This window comes from Delphinus delphis, chromosome 9, assembly GCF_949987515.2.
Source record: "Delphinus delphis chromosome 9, mDelDel1.2, whole genome shotgun sequence".
Lineage (NCBI taxonomy): Eukaryota > Metazoa > Chordata > Mammalia > Artiodactyla > Delphinidae > Delphinus > Delphinus delphis.
Window position 1 is genome coordinate 10228807 of NC_082691.1, and position 19718 is coordinate 10248524.

The 19718-nt window shown below is 54.0% G+C and overlaps 1 protein-coding gene across 1 annotated transcript in view; it reads right to left on the minus strand.

Moving 5' to 3' along the window:
• Window positions 1–19718, minus strand: part of ADCY1 (adenylate cyclase 1) — a 118307-nt gene that overhangs the window by 72302 nt on the left and 26287 nt on the right. The window contains exons 3-4 of the mRNA XM_060020138.1: window positions 6065–6183; window positions 978–1089 (exon numbers count right to left, since the gene is read on the minus strand). Coding sequence (XP_059876121.1) covers window positions 978–1089; window positions 6065–6183 — 231 coding nt within the window. The remainder of the gene's footprint in view (window positions 1–977; window positions 1090–6064; window positions 6184–19718) is intronic.

Consider the following 19718-nt stretch of genomic DNA (forward strand, 5'->3'; position numbering starts at 1 on the left):
ACAGGCAGTGTGACCGCTGCTCGCTCTTCCTGCAAGGCAAGAGCAAAGGCCGGGGCCTGGTGTTCTGTGTCCTGCCCAGAGGCCGGTCCGAGTCTGCGGCCCACGCGGTACCCGCCACCCAGCGTCCCTCAGGACTCCTGGCCACTGCATGAGCCAGGCCCAGCCAGGGGTCCTCTCTTCACCCTGTTCACTGAGGGGACGTCCACCCTTCCAAGAGATTTAACTGTCACCTCCTCTGAGAAGGAGTCTGACCTCGACAGAGTCTGCCGGCCGACCCCTCCCTCCCTCCCTTCCTCCGTCTCATAACCACCCACTCAGGGGCCTCTGTTTCCACCTCGAGCAAGGCTGAAGGAGAAGGTGCACTTGTCCGTGTCCTTGTGTCTCCCCCATGTCCTGGCAGGACAGGGCAGGTGGATGTCGGGGTCCCAGGCCTGCATATGCTGCAAGCGAGGCCGTTAGCCTCGGCTTGACCTCTGCAGGCCTTAGATGTGACCTGTTCCAGGAAGACTTCAAAACCCTGGCGCTCAGCCCGCAGCGAGCAAGGGGGCCGGGCATCCTGAGACGTCACCAGCTGACCCCCAGCAGGCAAGTTTCAAGTGCAGGCAGCGGGCCCGGAAACGGGCAGCACAGGCCTGCTCCGAAGACCCCCCCCACCAAGGCCAGCCCAAGCGACACGTGCCACAGGACAGAAGGTGGAGGGCGGCCTGCGCACAAGACCACGCAACTCAGCCGGTGCCTCGTGCCGCCGGGGCCCCTCACTGGAGGCGCTGCCTGTGCTGGTGCAGCGCCGTCCTGTCTGCAAAGGTAGCGCTCAGGTCCCAGGGAAGGAACCAGCGAGCAGTGAGGCTGGAACAACGGGCGAACACCGCGTCCCAACCAGCCTAGGTCACATCTCCAACATGGGGATCCACCTGGCACATCGTCACCCCAGGAGCAACTCAAGTGAACCTCCGGACAAAGGGAGAGGCTGCGCTTACCGTGGCCAGCTCGTCAAACTTGCCGAAGAGCTCATTGAGGAGTTTCACCAGCTCCTGGGCCGTGCACTGCGACGCCAAGCCCGTGAAGCCCACGATGTCTGCAAAGAGGATGCTGCAAGACAAAGGGGTGCCAGTTGCCCTCCTCCGCCGACAGACGGACAGGCTCCTGCCACTCAGACGGACGTTACCTTGGCACGTCACCTGAAACTAGAGCCCCCTGCTGATTCCTCAAGCAGCGGAAAAGGAAGGCTCTGCTGTTCTCGTGTCACAGGTGAGGAGACTGAGGCTGGGAGAAGCCGGGGGACTCTTTGGTCATAGAGGGAGGAAATGCTGGAGCCACTCAGAGCTCCTCCCAGGACACAGGGGAGCAGCAGTGACCATCGCATGCTTTCTATATACTCGGCGTCCCCCAGACACAGGGGAGAAGCTCAACGCCCACTAGGCCTGTCCCTTTTCCCAGGGTGGCCCTGTGACGGGGCCGTGGCTGGTGGCAGGTGAGCAGAAGTGACGTGCTCTTATGGAATGAGCAGCCCTCCTCCACACCTCCTACAGGTGATGCAGGCGACTGAGGCCCAGGCCCCGTCAGAGCCTCACGGGAGTCCTGTGCTACGCGCAGGGTCACCCCTCAGTCGGCTATGGGGGGGGGGCAACCCCTCTTATATGTGGGGCGTCCGTTTACTACAGTACCTGGGTCAGTCTAAACAAGTCAATGCCCACCCATAGCACACAGCTGGCATCCTGGATGCTAGAAAGACTTTCAAAGGCTTAAGTAATGAGGACCAAAGCAGGACAGAGAGCTTGTAGGACAACGGAGAACCTCCCCGAGCCGTACGTTTGGGAGAGGCTGGGGTTCCTGACGAGTCCTCCAAGCACCCTGACCCTCCCACATGTGAGGGACGAGGGAGATGGGATCAGGGGCCTATCTCAGGACGAGGTGTTCCACGGAACCCACTTGGGAGAGGCCATGGGGCCTGATCACGGAGCTGCCGGACCAGGGCCAGGTGCCACTTCTGGACCTCTCGCCCCAGCGGAAAGAGAGCCCCTCGCTCTTGAAGACACTGCGTGGCCAACTTATGTCACCTACAGCCAAAAGCACCCTCAGCTGTGAGACTTGGGAAATCACACACGTGGTACACTGGAGGGGTTTGCGAGACTTAAACGTGCATCTCCAGTTTAAATGAAGAAAGCGATGTGGAATTAAAGTGGTTTGTTCTTTTTACACAATTGTGTTCATGTCTTAAAATTCCTGATGCCAGATCTTAACTCAGTTCTGCATTTTCAATAACACCTCATGCCAGAGAGTAGCGACCCACCTCACAGGCAGGGACCAGGAGCCCACATCTCAGAGAAGCTTCTCCCTGACGAGGCCCTCGCCCCACCTCAACCACGCCCTGCCCCAGCTTGGAAAGACGCTGTGTTCACCCCATGACAAGCCGAATGTCCAGTTATAATCCTCTATCTGCAGGGCAGCTTTCCCCACTGAGACTGTGAGGGACTGAAGGATGCAGGCCCAGCTTATACACCCACAGCACCGAGCACAGAGCAAGGGGGATGCACACGTGTGTTATGAATGAATGAATGAGTAAAACCTGGGTGTCTAGGGTAGAGAAGTGTCACTGATACTGAGAAGCTAAGAAAAGGGATTGCAAGAGTGGGCGGAGGTAGACAACACCGATTTTTTTCCCCTCTGTCTTGGTATAAAATTCAGGCTTATTTACATCTCTGAGGAGCCACTGTGTTTTCTTCCTTCTCTATAACTAGCCATGCATTCACAGGCCTTCCTCTATCCACTGGCTTCTCAGTCTCTGCCCGTTCACTTCGTTCCTCAAAAACCGACTGAGCATTGCTCACCCCCATGCTAGGAAAGCCCCCAGGGCTTGCCCTGCCTGTCCTCCTCCACTACCTGTGGGAAACGTCACCCCCGAAGCACCCAACGTCCCCCACGCACGCAGGCAAACATGCGTGGAGGATCTCTTACACCCCAGGTCCCTGTCCTCAGGAGCTCAGCATCCGGGGAAGACAGCTCACAGGTGGGAGGGACAGAGCACAGGGAAGCAATGATATGGGAAGCCTGGGATTCTGCGGGAAGGCACAACACCCACTTCGCGGATGCAGCCAGGCTGGAGCTGTCCTCCCCAGGGACTATCCAGACACACAAGGAAGGAATGAGGGAGGGAGGGAGGTGAGAAGGAAGAAGAAAGAAGAGGGGATTGATTCAGAAGCGCAAATAGCACGTGGAAACTAAGATGAGTGAGAACCATATAATGACTTATCAAAAGCTGAGCGAGGGCTTCCCTGGTGGCGCAGGGGTTGAGAGTCCACCTGCCGATGCAGGGGACGTGGGCTCGTGCCCCGGTCCGGGAAGATCCCACGTGCCGCGGAGCGGCTGGGCCCGTGAGCCATGGCCGCTGAGCCTGCGCGTCCGGAGCCTGTGCTCCGCAACGGGAGAGGCCACAACAGTGAGAGGCCCGCGTACCGCAAAAAAAAAAAAAAAAAAAAAAAAAAAAAAGCTGAGAGAGGCAGACTGCTTGGAACTTGAGTACAAGCAGTAAGCAGTGGAGCACAAGTCTCCAGGATGAGAGGGGTCCTTCAAACCGCCATCTCCTGCCTGAGTGACACTTATGTAAAGTATCGATATGATTCCCAGACAAGCAACACTGTTATCTATTCCAGGTACTTCAAAAGGGAATGCATGACTTAATACAATTAATTGCTTTTTAACAGAATCTTTAACAACAAACAAGCAAACCTCAGAGTGTCCAGGGAAAGCTGATTCACTCCAAGGGCTCAGTTTCCTCACCTATAAAATGGGAATAACAATCCCTAGCTCCTGGGGCTGCCATGAGATGAACAGAGTGAGAAGACCGCCTACCCCAGAGCCCGGCACCAACTAGAACAATGCTCAGTTATTAACCTGATGCAGGCAAATTCCCAGCCCAATGGCCACTGCCCAAACCTGGCTTAGGAACAGAGCTCCCACCCTTTCTAGCCAACACAGGAAATAGAAGGTGGAGAAATGAGAAAATGGGAAAGGGCAGCTGTGAAATGCATCACCCGAGAAGCCAACACACCCCCCTTGTGGGAGCTGCTTCCCTGCTGGGCAAGTGCTCCCCGGGGCTCCTAACTCACACCTGCTCCCTCCTTCCCTTAAACTAGTGCCCTCTGCCCACCTCCTCCATCCCCCCCCACCTCCATCACCCCCACCTCCATCCCCCCATCTCCATACCCCCCACCTCCATACCCCCCGCCTCCATACCCCCCACCTCCATCCCCCCCACCTCCATACCCCCACCTCCATCCCCCCACCTCCATTCCCCCCACCTCCATACCCCATCTCCATCCCCCCACCTCCATACCCCCCACCTCCATACCCCCCCACCGCCATCACCCCCACCTCCATCCCCTCCCACCTCCATAGCCCCCCACCTCCATACCCCCACCTCCATTCCCCCCACCTCCATCCCCCCCACCTCCATTCCCCCCACCTCCATACGCCCCACCTCCATACCTCCTACCTCCATAACCCCACCTCCATTCCCCCCACCTCCATCCCCCCCACCTCCATTCCCCCCACCTCCATACGCCCCACCTCCATACCTCCTACCTCCATACCCCCCCATCTCCATCCCCCCACCTCCATACCCCCCACCTCCATACCCCCCCACCGCCATCACCCCCACCTCCATCCCCTCCCACCTCCATAGCCCCCCACCTCCATACCCCCACCTCCATTCCCCCCACCTCCATCCCCACCTCCATTCCCCCCACCTCCATACGCCCCACCTCCATACCCCCCGCCTCCATTCCCCCCACCTCCATCCCCACCTCCATTCCCCCCACCTCCATACGCCCCACCTCCATCCCCCCACCTCCATCCCCTCCCACCTCCATAGCCCCCCACCTCCATACCCCCACCTCCATTCCCCCCACCTCCATCCCCACCTCCATTCCCCCCACCTCCATACGCCCCACCTCCATACCTCCTACCTCCATAACCCCACCTCCATTCCCCCCACCTCCATCCCCCCCACCTCCATTCCCCCCACCTCCATCCCCCCCACCTCCATTCCCCCCACCTCCATACGCCCCACCTCCATACCTCCTACCTCCATACCCCCCCATCTCCATCCCCCCACCTCCATACCCCCCACCTCCATACCCCCCCACCGCCATCACCCCCACCTCCATCCCCTCCCACCTCCATAGCCCCCCACCTCCATACCCCCACCTCCATTCCCCCCACCTCCATCCCCACCTCCATTCCCCCCACCTCCATACGCCCCACCTCCATACCCCCCGCCTCCATTCCCCCCACCTCCATCCCCACCTCCATTCCCCCCACCTCCATACGCCCCACCTCCATCCCCCCACCTCCATCCCCTCCCACCTCCATAGCCCCCCACCTCCATACCCCCACCTCCATTCCCCCCACCTCCATCCCCACCTCCATTCCCCCCACCTCCATACGCCCCACCTCCATACCTCCTACCTCCATAACCCCACCTCCATTCCCCCCACCTCCATCCCCCCCACCTCCATTCCCCCCACCTCCATACGCCCCACCTCCATACCTCCTACCTCCATACCCCCCCATCTCCATCCCCCCACCTCCATACCCCCCACCTCCATACCCCCCCACCGCCATCACCCCCACCTCCATCCCCTCCCACCTCCATAGCCCCCCACCTCCATACCCCCACCTCCATTCCCCCCACCTCCATCCCCACCTCCATTCCCCCCACCTCCATACGCCCCACCTCCATACCCCCCGCCTCCATTCCCCCCACCTCCATCCCCACCTCCATTCCCCCCACCTCCATACGCCCCACCTCCATCCCCCCACCTCCATCCCCTCCCACCTCCATAGCCCCCCACCTCCATACCCCCACCTCCATTCCCCCCACCTCCATACGCCCCACCTCCATCCCCCCACCTCCATCCCCTCCCACCTCCATAGCCCCCCACCTCCATCCCCCCCACCTCCATACCCCCACCTCCATCCCCCCCGCCTCCATCCCCCCCACCTCCATCCCCTCCCACCTGTGCTCCCTAGGCCCGTCGCAGGGCCAGGCCAGTGCCAGCCCTACCTCACGTTGTCATGCCGCTGGATGTAGATCTTGTGGAAAATCCTCTCGGGGGGCTTCAGGAAGTCCTCCTTCATCTCCATGGCGACGTTCCGGGGCAGGAGACTCATGAGCAGCCGCTCCTGGACAGGAGAGACGGGCCCACGTGACACGGCAGCTCCCCCGACGATTCCTGGACACGCCCAGCCCAGTGACCTTGGTGCCGGGAAGCTGCCCTCCACGAGGGGCCTCGGACCCTCCTCACACGTGACCGGCACGTGGTCCAGTCCCACGGACCCTCCCAGCCCCAGGTGGGTCGCGAGCAGGCCCGGGCTGTCACCGCACAGGTAACCCGCGCCCAGAGCACTGCACGGGCACCAGCATCGCCTCCAGAACTCCCGGCCCGCCCGGAGCCCCAGCTTCAGTGAGCAGCGGGTCACAGGGAGGGAGCGTCGCTGCCGCCGAGCAGACCTGTCCAACGCGGCCCCAGCAGGGACCTCGAGGTGGGCTACGAAAGCACCTGTGCCCCAGCAGACGGGGCCCGTGTTCACACAGAGTGAGTGGCTTTGGACGCACTGTGGCACTTCCTCCCGGTCTTGTCTTCTGATTTCCCCCGATCTGCGGGAGACAAACATTTCCTCCCCCCACCATCCCCACCAGAGGATGGAGCAAACGTCTGGGCTTATCCACAGGAGCCGTGCCGCCCTGGGGACGCTGTCGCCCTTCCGGGACCTCGGTTTCCTCCTCTTGCCTCCACTCCTCCTCCTCTTGGTGGATCCGCCCCTGGCCTCAGACCCACTGGCCACACTGTATCTGAGAAACCGTGTTCTAGACACTTGGACTGAGGCCCCACTCCTCCCTCGATCCCTTTCACAGCCCCTCCCTCCCACTCTGCTTCAGAAAGAAAACAAAAGATCGGAATTTAGATCCTGCTTGGAATCAGGTAGGACATCTTACAAGGGTGAACATGGGGCAGGGAGGGGGCACAGGAAGCCCCTCCCTCCCTCCAGCAGCCCCCAGGCTGGGCCCACAGCCCCTCGGCCTCGGCCTGTCCGGTCAATGGAGGAGGCTCCGACGGGGCCACGTGGGTGCCTGGCATGGCCCACCCGGAGCAGGGTCTGGGTGCAGCCACCAGGCCCTGAGACCCTCCTAGACCGCACGTCCACCCTGCAGTGTGAGGCCACATCCCTGACCGGGGGCAGACGCTCCTCTGCGTGACACCCTCTGAAGGACAACCAGAGCAGCAGTAGGGCAACAGTCACAGACCCTAAAAGCCCCGCCCGCCTCCCGGCCTGGGGTGCGGGTGTCAGGGCTTCTCCGCCTTGGCTCCAGGTGACACATTTATTTTAAGATGGGAGAATGTTTCTGATGCACTGGAAGAGTCTCCCCAGGCGACGCATCCCCACATACACTTCTGAGGAGGGAGGCCAGGCCCAGGCCCGCCAGACGCCAGGTGGAGCGGAGCGTGTTTGCCCAGGCAAGCCAGGCTGTGGCCGGGGCCCTGGGTCCTGAGCGAGGCCCGTGTCTATGCTGGGGGCCCCACCCACTGTGGTCCCCACGCGGCTCCAGGCTGGACAGACCTCCACACTCAGGAGGGACATCGCAAGAGCGCAGCTGTCCATGGCCACACGGGGAGAGGACCCTCTGAGACAGAAGTGCTGGTCCGAGCGTGTGTTCGGGGACAGCCTCAGGGACGGAAAGCCCCACTGCCCAGGGCACGGGAGCTGGTGTGTGACCTGAGCCTGCATGGGAGGACGTCGGCCATTCCTTAGCAGAGGGGCCTCTGGGGACAAGCCCGAGCGCGGCCCATGGAGAGGAGCCTCTGCAGGTGGCCGGCTGTCCTGAGGTGGAGGGAACTCGGCAGGGGGCTCACTCGGGCCACCATCAAAGGACCACCTGGAAGCTTCCAGAGACTGTCACCACCCTGAGATGCAAGGCGGGAAAACAAAAGCAGCTGGACGACAGGGCAGGCCGCCCAGGAAGGGCCCTGGGAACACACAGGGCAGCTGTGCCCTCTCCCGCAGCCCCAGTGTTGTGGGCGTCTACAACCCTGGGCCCCTGCACCCCAGAGCCCCGCACAGAGGTGTTGGGGAAAAGACGAGTCCCAGGGCCTGCAAGACAGCTGCCTGGCCTCACATCCTGGCTCTGCCTCTCGGAGCGGTTAGTCACAATCCCATCCCGTCTGTCAGGGTGAAAATCACACCAACTTCCTCAGCAGGGTGTTCTGAGAAGGGGACGAACGTCTCAGGCCCTGGCTGACCCTCAGGGGTCCCTACTTGGTACCACGCCTCCCAGCACCTCCGGTGACAGCTCTTCACGGCTTCGCTCTCTTGTCTCCTGCATCTTTAAAATCTGTCACCTGCACCTGGAAAACCAGTCAGATGCTGACCAAGCCAAATCAAACAAGCGAAACTGTGCTTCCCCGGTGCCCGTCTCACTCCTTCCTGCACCGTCGGGGATCTGCACATGCCCCGTCTCACAGCCTCGGAACCGACCGCTCTCCCTGAGCGAGCCACAGCCTCCCCCCGGGGGCCCCTGCGGAAGGGAGCCCACCCCACTCTTGGTCTCTCCATCACCTCGGCTGCCCGGCACCATCTGGAGTTAGAACAGGGAAACCGAGGCAGCCACCAGGAGGGAAGGAAGGACTGAAAAGGCAGAGGGACACTGACCGGCCCCAGACTCAAGAGGTGATGAAGAGGCAGGTGCCAATCCCAGAGGACAGAGGAGAGGGCTGCTGGTGGCCCAGGCGTGCACACCCAGCGCAGCGAGGGGCGCCGGACAGATGGCTGCGGCAGACTCAGTGCTGTCCCCAGATCCCTTCTCCACCACCAGCACCACGATCCAGCCCCTTATTCTCACTGGGGGACTTGGAGACCTGGAGTGAAGACTACATTGCCCAGCTTCCTGTGCAGCTAGATGTGGCCAAGGAGATAGGAGTTGAAGGGTCCTGTGGAAGCTTCTGGAATATTCCCTAAGGATAGCTTGTTCTTCTTCCCTCTTCTCTGCTGCTGCTGGGGATACAGTCGTGATGGCTGGATCTATACCGACCATCGTTGTTCAGGAGGATGAAGGCCACACACCAGCGATGGCAGAGACCGTTTAACTGGATGGAGACTGGGGTGTGAGGGCTACACGGATCAGATCTGCCACGTCAGCCATAAAGTGCCTTCCCTGGAATACGTATGTAAGAGACAAGGGTTATCTCACTTGGGTAAGCCACTGTCGTATGAAGTTCCTAACTGCAGGTTATATTTCTGACCAAGGGCCCAGCATGAACTCCATCCACAAGATTAGTGATGGTGCCTAAAGCCAACACACATTAATAATCAAGACTAGAGAGAAGCACACAGCCTCTCCCACGGGGAGCGAAGCAGGCACGTGAAAAGGTCAAGCACCCATCCCCGATTAAAAACAAAAAAAATCCAGCGAACAACCTAAGACAAAGTAGCGCTCTGACATCCTAAAGATAAGACCTGAAATCCAATTCCAAACACAGCCCTAAAGCCTCAGGCAGCAATGAGACCTTCATTACATTAGGAGCAGACAGCTACGCTAATGAGTTCTAACCAGTGAAATAAGATACAAAGCCAGAAATCAAAGGGACAGATTTATGAACATGGATCATATCAAACATCCCAGCGTCCTATGAAGGCTATATAAAAACCTCAGTGTTTTTCTTGGTTATCAAAATGGGACTTAAACGTATTATCCTTAATACATTTAAACAACAATTGTGAGGGCTCTGCTTCCGGAAAGATGGAGATGTACTTTTCCCTGCTCCCCCCACTAAGTACACCAAAAGTCCGGGACGTTACACATAAAACAGTCATCCAAGGCTGTGAAAGGCAGAGAGGAGGTGGCAGGAACCTCAGGACCAGGGATGGCATGGAGATAAGTCCTTGGACTTTCTTTTTGCCTCACATAACCCAGACTGAGTGCTGGACATGTGGGTGGCCCAGAGATGCCGACAGGCACGGTAGTAAGTTCCGACAAAAGTCGGCTCTCTCTAATCAAAGGATCAGGATAGGGGCAGCCTTGTGAGAAAACTGCTGTAGAAGAATGGTCCCACTCCAGGCACACCTCCAAAAATATCTGCAAACCTCCATTCTCCCCAGGCTGTGAGGAAGCACCAACCCCAGGCTGGGGTGTCAGAGAGGCCATGCAGGGACCCCTGCCTTTGGCCTCCCCCATCTGGTAACACGCAGCACACCTCTCACACTGTTCCACATAGTCAGTGAAGACCAAAGGCTTTCCTGCTCCTTCCAAGTCACAAGCCAGAACTCTCTCTTGCACAGCAGTAAGGAGGTATCCCCACCCCCATGAACCCCAACAGAGGCCCAGTGTGGAGCCTGGACTTACAGCCCCACTAGGAAGTACTGGGGTGGTGGTCCCCACTTTCAAAGAAGACACAGAGTCTCATAGGTAACACCCCAACTGTCCAGGTTCCAATCAGAAATCACTCATCATACAAAGAACCAGAACAATCTCAACGAATGAAGATAGTCAACAGACACCGACACCAAACGACAGAATGATCAGAATAACTACCAAGATTTGAAAGCAGTCATCCTAAGAATGATTCAACGAACAACTACAAACATGTCTGAAAAAGCAAAAAAACAGAAACTCTCAGCAAAGAAATAGAAGACACAAAAAAAGAATCGAATGGAAATTTTAGAACTGGAAAAAAATCTGAAATAAAAAGCTCGACAGATGGCAACAACAACAGAATGGGGAGGACAGGGGAAAGCTCAGTGACCTTGAAGACGAAACAGTAGAAATTAACCAAACTGAAAAACAGACTGGAAAAATAATAGAAGAAACAACCCAGACGTCCATCAACGGATGAATGGATAAACAGCGTGGTCCGTCCACACAGTGGAATATTACTCAGCTATAACAGGGATGAAGCACTGACCCGTGCTACAACACAGATGCACCCTGAGAACAGTACGCACAGTGAAAGAAGCCGGACGCAAAAGGCCACATACTGTGTGATTCCATTTATTGCTACATGAAATGTCCTGAGCAGGCAAACCCACAGAGACAGAACATAGATTAGTGGCGTCTAGGTCTGGGAAGAGCGGATGGGGGGTGACCACCAATGGGTACAGGTTTCTTTTGGGGGCAATGAAAATATTCAAAAATTAGATTATTGTGATGGTTACACACTCAAAATATCAAAAAAAAACATTTAGTTGTTTTGAACTTTACATTGAACTTGATAGTACTGATACATAAACTATAGATCAATAGGCTTTTTTAAATTAAAAATAAATAGCAACTATAGTGGTTTCAAAAGATGCTGTGAATGAGTCAGACCTCTTTAAAAATCCATCCTATATCACTGAAAAGGAAATGTGCTTCCTCTTGATAAATTTCCTCACAATGGGAAATCAAAATTGTCCCATTTACCTTGTTAGGATGACAACTGAATATGTGCTTTGTAAACAGCTGTAGGTAATTTTAGAATTATGACTTAATAATGGTATTTGAGGAATATCAGGGCCTTTGGAGCAGTGGCCTGTGCAGTCAGGTCAAGGACGCGATCTCAGGGGTAGGACCTTGCAAGCCCAGGCTCCCTGGCTGGGCTACGGGGAACGGCAGGAAAGGAGGCCCCCAAGGAGCTAAGGGGTGACCTTCAGAGGCCTCTCACCCCCTTCCCTAGGATCACCAGCTCTGACAGGCTCAGACCTAAGGGTTAGACCCCGGTGGGGAGCTGTGATCACCTAAGGCTCCCAGGTGGTCCCTGCCCCCCAGTGGAGCAGCCCTTCCAGCTCTACCCCAACTCTCACCAAGCTGTAGGAAGACAGAGCTGCAGCTTACCAACCTGCCAGCCCTGACTGGAAAGTAATACCTGTGCGCCCCACCCCCATTAGCTTTATGAATGCCACCCACTGCTCCCCATCTCCCAGCCCCTACCTGGCAAACTCCTACACATCCTTCAAAGCCCCAACCAAATACTCTTCCAGTGCACGTCCCACCCTCCCTACACACAGCATGCCCCTTGGACACGCCCATCCTCCAGCTGGGCCTCCCCACAGGGGCCAACTGCTGCTGCTCTCTGTCTCCCATCCAGTTACACCACGTCTTGCTGAGACCAGGTTCCCTCCATCCCAGGGTCTCCAGAGCCATGGGCCAAGCATTCAGATGTGCAGAGTCATGAATGACTACCCCCACAGGGATTCCAGCTGGGCCTCTCCCAACCCACTCAGGCACCAAGAGGCAAAGGGCCTTGGGGCTGACACCACTCATGAACGCAAGCCTGGGGACACAGGGGCTGCTCCCCTGCGTGTCAGTCTGAGCCGCATAACTGAGATTCTGGAATCCTAGCTCCATCCTCCAGAGTCATGAGCAAGGTTATCCTGCGCTCAGAGGAGTTTCTGTCCTATGGGTGATCAGCTTGGAAAGGTGTTTTCCTTCGACGTTTGTAGGACTCAGCTGTCAAACCACTGGGACCTGGTGATGACTTTTTGGCAAACTTTTCATTACTGAGTCCATCGTTTTAATGATCATAGGATGTTTCAGGCTTTCTTTTTCTTCTAGAATCAGTTTTAGTAACTAACACCATTCTGGGAATTTGTCCATTTTGTCTAAGTTTTCAAATATTCTGGCAAAAAAAAAAACCTCTTAGTGTTTCCCTCTCATCTATTTTTAACCTGGCTTTATCCCTAGGGCATGTGCTTTCCCATCCCGGATCATCTCGTACCTGCTCTTTCTTCTTGGTCAGTCTCTCTAAAGTTTTTCTGTGTCAAAGAACCAATTTTTGATGCTTTTGTCTGAAACTGAACGAGTCCTGTTAAAAGACCCCTCACAGCCCTTTGGAATACTTTAATCCAGATATCAATCAACCCAAAACATCTGTGTGAGCCTTTTTTTGTGGCTGAAGAGACACGAGGATGTAAAGGGAGAAAGCGGGCCACAGCTGGTTTGGGGGGGATTCTGGGCTTTGGCCCCCGCTCTCCTCACTCTGCCACCAACGGCTTTGTCACTTGCGTTATTGCCCTTCCCACATCATTTAAATTCTCCGAGCCAGCCCCAGTTCTCGGATTTACAAAACGGAACAAAGTTTTTACATGCTTAACTGCAATACAGGGGCCTGAAATTACTTTTAAAGATCTAAGAATCCAGAGGAGAAAACACCTTCCGATCAAACACATTCCTCTCTTCTGCCACAACCCCGCGGGACAGGACAGAGTCGGGCAGCCCTGCGTAGGGGCCGCTGTCTGTTTTGATTCGGTGGGAGGAGGGGTCACTGACAACTCAGGTAGCTTTTTCAAAATATAGCAGAGAACCTTCTAGAAGTAGAGTGCATCCAATGAAGCAGACAGGCCCCCTGCCCATCCTCTCCAGCCCCTCTGGTTCTGCGGGTTGCCCTGAGGAGGACAGAACGCTTCTAATATTCCCACTTGTGAAAACATTGGAGGAGGCCTTGCTGTTGGAGACTGGTCTGGGGAGACCATGCCTGTCCGTGTCTGCAGGGAGCAGGGCAGGAGATAAAGAAACACTCAGATTTTGTAGCCAAAGCAGTTGGGCTTTCTTTTAAAATAGCAACTTCAGGGCTATTAATTCTAAACCCTATGGGAGGGGAGGAGATGCTCCCGATTTCTGGCACAATCATCACTGTCTTCTCAGTGTTGCTGCAAAAATCAGTGATTACAGGCACGGAATGCCCACGGGTCCTTCCCGGCTGCAGGCGGGTGAGAGGTAAGAGCTCACAGTGGCATCCGTACCTAAGACAGTCAGAGACTCTTCCCAAGGTTTGAGGTGAAGCGCACCCTAAAATCTACGTAACTGAATCACTTTGCTGTACACCTGAAACTAACCCAGTATTGTAAACCAACTATACTTCAAGAAAAAAAAGAAGCAACCAATCAACCTGGGCGAGAACAGCGTTGGCATCAGATTTGTACAGAGCAGGGAAGGACCTGCGAATCCCGTCTAAGTTACTGCCCGGGATTCTGCAGTGGGAGCCATGCTTCTCAACAGTTTCCGTCTGCTGATTCCTGTCCCGGAAAAAAAGGGTCCAGCAGCTGGGCCAGGCGAGGGTTCTGAGGTTGCGTGTCTGCATTTCACAGCAGGTCCCTCACTCGCCCCTCCCACAAACCCTGGCCGGCCAGTGGTGGCCACACAAACGCAGGCCTGTCCTGCAGGTGCATCCCAGAGAGAGGACGTCTAGGGGGGCTCTGGAGAAACTCCTGCTTCGGGCCATGAAGCACAATCTTCTCCTGCCTGCAGAAGCCTCCTCGGCATACCTGGGTGGACACTCATCTGGGGAGAGAGGAAAGAACAACCTGCCCGGCTTCTAGGGCAAGTCCTGCCTCCGCACTGAGCCCCCCCCAACCTGCGTCTGACCAGCTCTCTGTCCTGCTCAGACACATCAGGGGCCCCGCCACGCGGTCCGGTGCGCCACCTTCCACCGAGGGCAAAGCCCTGCCTCCCTCTCACCTTCTCCCATCTCCTTCCAGCTGAGGCCACAACAAACTACACGCCGCCCCTTGACCACCAAGCACGTGCCCCGCCCCGTCTCACCGCTCATGCGCCTCCCTGGCTCGGCCTTGCTCAAGGACCCCATTCCCAGCCCCTGCAGCCCAAACCCGGCATCTCCCTGCCTCCCCCCAGAAGCCTGTGGGGCACAGCTGCCGCCACACAGTGGTCCTTCTGGAGCTGGACGCCCCACCCCACCCCCTCCCAGAACTGGACCACGTCCGCAGCATCCTCTCCCAGAACCCCCTTCCAGAACCAGGGTGTATCCACCAATACCCCCTCACATCACCTAGGGTGCCGCCTTACTGGGTCAGGGCCTGGAGAAGACTCTGGAAGCGGCTACGGAACTGGATTGCTCTGTTACTTGAGTTGAAGCATGAAAACACAGACAAGCCCATATGGTCAGGGCGTCCCTCACCTGCAACTCAGGGGGCTGCGGTTTTCACACTGACACAGAGGTGTGAGTTGGGCAGAGCTGCCTGGCCATGTGCAGGCTCCCCTGGCAGGCTTTGATGTACCAAGTGCCTACTGGTGCTTGAGAGCCCTGAAGAGGTGGCTGAGCCCCACTTGAGCCCAAGTGCTTGCCTTCTGCCCCCCAAAGAGACAGGGCTCCCTGAGCTAAAAACAGGCGTCCCAGCCAGAGGCAGGGAGTAACCTGAGTGCCAGGGACAAGGCCTCCCAGGGAGAGAGTTGTCCGGTGATACGACCCGTGGGTTCCAATCAAAAAAATATAGCAAGTCAGGATACTGCCTCGCCCCCTCTCAGGACCAGCCAAGGGAACTCACGGGGGTGACCCATCCGCACTTCTGCATTTCATGTGCTCAGCTTTCCCAGCAACAGGTGAAGCCACAGAGGAAAATGACTGATACGGTGGAATATGCGAAAGATTGAGGTTTTACACAAAGAAAAGCACAGCTAGAGGAACAGACTTGAGGAACACCAGCCTTTCCCTAGCGAGCGGCTCGTTCAAACCCACAGGAAAGTCAGAGCATGAATGGGCAGAGGATCAGAACACGCGCTCCACAGAGAAACACAACCAGTAAGCACGCATGGAAAAGCGGCCACCGCGCAAGGAACCGGCATCTGAGTAAACGGGGGGTACCGAGTTCTAACAGGAAGAGAGAAGGGAAGGAGGGACGGAGGGAGGGAGAAAGTGGGTCACGTGCAACACTGGGGATAAACACCAGAACCCTGAACGCTGGGCCCACCCCAGCTTTCCCAGCCATGGGACTGGGCAGGCCTGAGAATCTGCATTTCTGGCAGGCTCCCTCTGACGCCAACCCTGTCGGCCCCAGGACCCCACTCAACCACTGCTACCCAGAGCTGGGTGTAACTAAGTATTACTTATAAGATAAAAGGAAGCACAACATGTTTTGGAAAATACCCAGGACAGGGAGAGAAATGACGCTGTAATATCTGCACTCCTGAGAATGTAACCAAGGATACTTCAAGTCTGTATGAATAAAGGTGCTTATGAGAAAGAAACATCTTTAAAAACATGGTGTCTAAAAGTCAGATGCGGAGACCTGCGTGAAGACGAGGAAGCAGCAGCTGTCTTAGGTGACCTTTAGGGCACCAGTGGATACACCTGTGAGAAATGTTAAGTCAAAATGCAGAAAATAAAATTATGTATACACCAAAATGACGAAGATGAGGGGAGAGAATGTGAGTAAGGACGGAAACTCGAAAATACAGAGCGCTCAGCTGGGTTCATGGGATTGGGTGACATTTACCATTTTGCACATTTCCTGCTTAAGAACATCAGGTCGGCGGTTAGAACTCAGACCCATCGCTGAGCTTCCATGAGTCTGGGGCTGAGAAGCTCCTTGCTCTCGGAGCTGCAGAGAGGTGACACACATACAGCAGCAAAGGCTAGGTTCGCAGCAAGCACGAGTGCTTGCTCGGCCACTGTGCTCCCTGGACGGGAGTGTGCGTGCAGGGGGAGGGACGTGCACTTGCAGAACCCGCACGTGCAGGCAGCAAGAGTGGCCACACCATGGCCAGCATCCTCGCCATCAACAGATGGGACCCACTGGAAGGACAGAGGGCACACCAAGCATTCGAAAATGTTTTAAGGGTAGATGCTAGATAGTCTATAGGAAAGGCAGCAAGAGTAAGAAAAGAAACTCAAGACAGAACCAGAGAAAGCGGATCCAGAGAAAACCATAATTTGAAAAGATACATGCACCCCAATGTTCACAGCAGCACTATTTACAATAGCCAAGACATGGACGCAACCTAAGTGCCCCTTGATAGATGAATGGATAAAGAAGATGTAGTACAGTTTCAAGATGGCGGAGTAGGAGGACATCCACTCACTCCCTCTTGCGAGAGCACGGGAATCACAACTAACTGCTGAACAGTCATCAACAGGAAGATACTGGAACTCATCAGAAATGATACCCCACATCCAAAGACAAAGGAGAAGCTGCAGTGAGACGGCAGGAGGGGCGCGATCACAATAAAATTAAACCCCACAGCTGCTGGGTGGGTGAGTCACAAACTGGAGAACACTTAGACCACAGAAGTCCACCCACTGGAGTGAAAGTTCTGAGCCCCACGTCACGCTTCCCAACCTGCGGGTCCAGCAAGGGAAGGAGGAATTCCCAGAGAATCAGACTTTGAAGGCTAGTGGGATTTGACTGCAGGACTTTGACACGACCAAGGGAAACAGAGCCTCCACTATTGAAGGGCACACACAAAGTAGTGTGCGTATCGGGACCCAAGGGAAGGAGCAGTGACCTCATAGAAAACTGAACCAGACCTACATGCTAGTGTTGGAGGATCTCCTGCAGAGACGGGGGGCAGCTGTGGCTCACCACGACAAGGACACTGGCAGCAGAAGTTCTGGGAAGTACTCCTTGGCATGAGCCTTCCCAGAGTCTGCCATTACCCCCACCAAAGAGTCTGTAGGCTCCAGTTCTGGGTCGCCTCAACCAAACACCAACAAGGAGGGAACTCAGCCCCACCCATCAGCAGACAAGCAGATTAAAGTTTTACTGAGCTCTGCCCACCAGAGCAACAGTCAGCTCTACCCATCACCAGTCCCTCCCATCAGGAAGCTTGCACAAGTCTCTCAGACAGCCTCATCCACCAGAGGGCAGACAGCAGAAGCAAGAAGAAGTACAATTCTGTAGCCTGTGTAACAAGAACCACACTCACAGAAATATAGATAAAATGAAAAGGCAGAGGACTATGTACCAGATGAAGGAACAAGATAAAACCCCAGAAAAACAACTAAATGAAGTGGAGATAGGCAACTTTCCAGAAAAAGAATTCAGAATAATGATAGTGAAGATGACCCAGGACCTAAGAAAAAGAATGGAGGCAAAGATCGAGAAGATGCAAGAAACGTTTAACAAACACCTAGAAGAATTAAAGAACTAACAAACAGAGATGAACAATACAATAACTGAAATGAAAAATACACTAGAAGGAATCAATAGCAGAATAACTGAGGCAGAAGAATGGATAAGTGACCTGTAAGACAGAATGATGGAATTCACTGCTGTGGAACAGAATAAAGAAAAAAGAATAAAAAGGAATGAAGAAAGCCTAAGAGACCTCTGGGATGACATTAAACACACCAACGTTCTCATTATAGGCATCCCAGAAGGAGAATAGAGAGAGAAAGGACCCAAGAAAATATTTGAAGCGATTATAGTCAAAAACTTCCCTAACATGGGAAAGGAAAGAGCCACCCAGGTCCAGGAAGCACAGAGAGTCCCAGGGAGGATAAACCCAAGGAGAAACATGCTGAGGCATATAGTAATCAAATTGACAAAAATTAAGCACAAAGAAAAATTATTAAAAGCACAAGGGAAAAACGACAAATAATATACAAAGGAACCCCCATAAGGTTAACAGCTGATTTCTCAGCAGAAACTCTACAAACCAGGAGGGAGTGGCATGATATATTTAAAGTGATGAAAGGGAAGAAACTACAACCAAGATGACTCTACCTGGCAAGGATCTCATTCAGATTCGATGGAGAAATCACAAGCTTTACAGACAAGCAAAAGCTAAGAGAATTCAGCATCACCAAACCAGCTCTACAACAAATGCTAAAGGAACTTCTCTAAGTGGGAAACACAAGAGAAGAAAAGGACCTACGAAAACAAACCCAGAACAATTAAGAAAATGGTATTAGAAATATAAATATCAATAATTACCTTAAACGTGAATGGATTAAATGCTCCAAACAAAAGACACAGGCTCGCTGAATGGATACAAAAACAAGACCCATATATATGCTGTCTACAGGAGACTCACTTCAGACCTAGGGACATATACAGACTGAAAGTGAGGGAATGGAAAAAGATGTTCCATGCAAAAGGAAATCAAAAGAAAGCTGGGGTAGCAATACTCATACCAGATAAAATAGACTTTAAAATAAAGAATGTTACAAGAGACAAGGAAGGACACTACATAATGATCAAGGGATCGATCCAAGAAGGATATAACAATTATAAATATATATGCACCCAACACAGGAGCACCTCAATACATAAGGCAACTGCTAACAGCTATAAAAGAGGAAATCGGCAGTAACACAACAATAGTGGTGGACTTTAACACCTCACTTACACCAATGGACAGATCATCCAGACAGAAAATTAATAAGGAAACAGAAGCTTTAAATGACACAATAGACCAAACAGATTTAAATGATATTTATAGGACATTGATCTGAAAATAGCAGATTACACTTTCCTCTCAAGTGCACATGCAACATTCTCCAGGATAGATCACATCTTGGGTCACAAATCAAGCCTCGGTAAATTTAAGAAAAATGAAATCATATCAAGCATCTTTTCTGACCACTACACTATGATATTAGAAATCAATTACAAGGGAAAAAAAGGTGAAAAACACAAATGCATGGAGACTAAACAATACGTTACTAAATAACCAAGAGATCACTGAAGAAATCAAAGAGGAAGTCAAAAAATACCTAGAGACAAATGACAACGAAGACACGACGATCCAAAACCTATGGGATGCAGCAAAAGCAGTTCTAAGAGGGAAGTTTATAGCTATACAAGCCTACCTCAAGAAACAAGAAAAATCTCAAATAAACAATCTAACCTTATACCTAAAGGAAACAGAGAAAGAAGAACAAACAAAACCCAAACTTAGTAGAAGGAAAGAAATCATAAAGATCAGAGCAGAAATAAATGAAATAGAAACA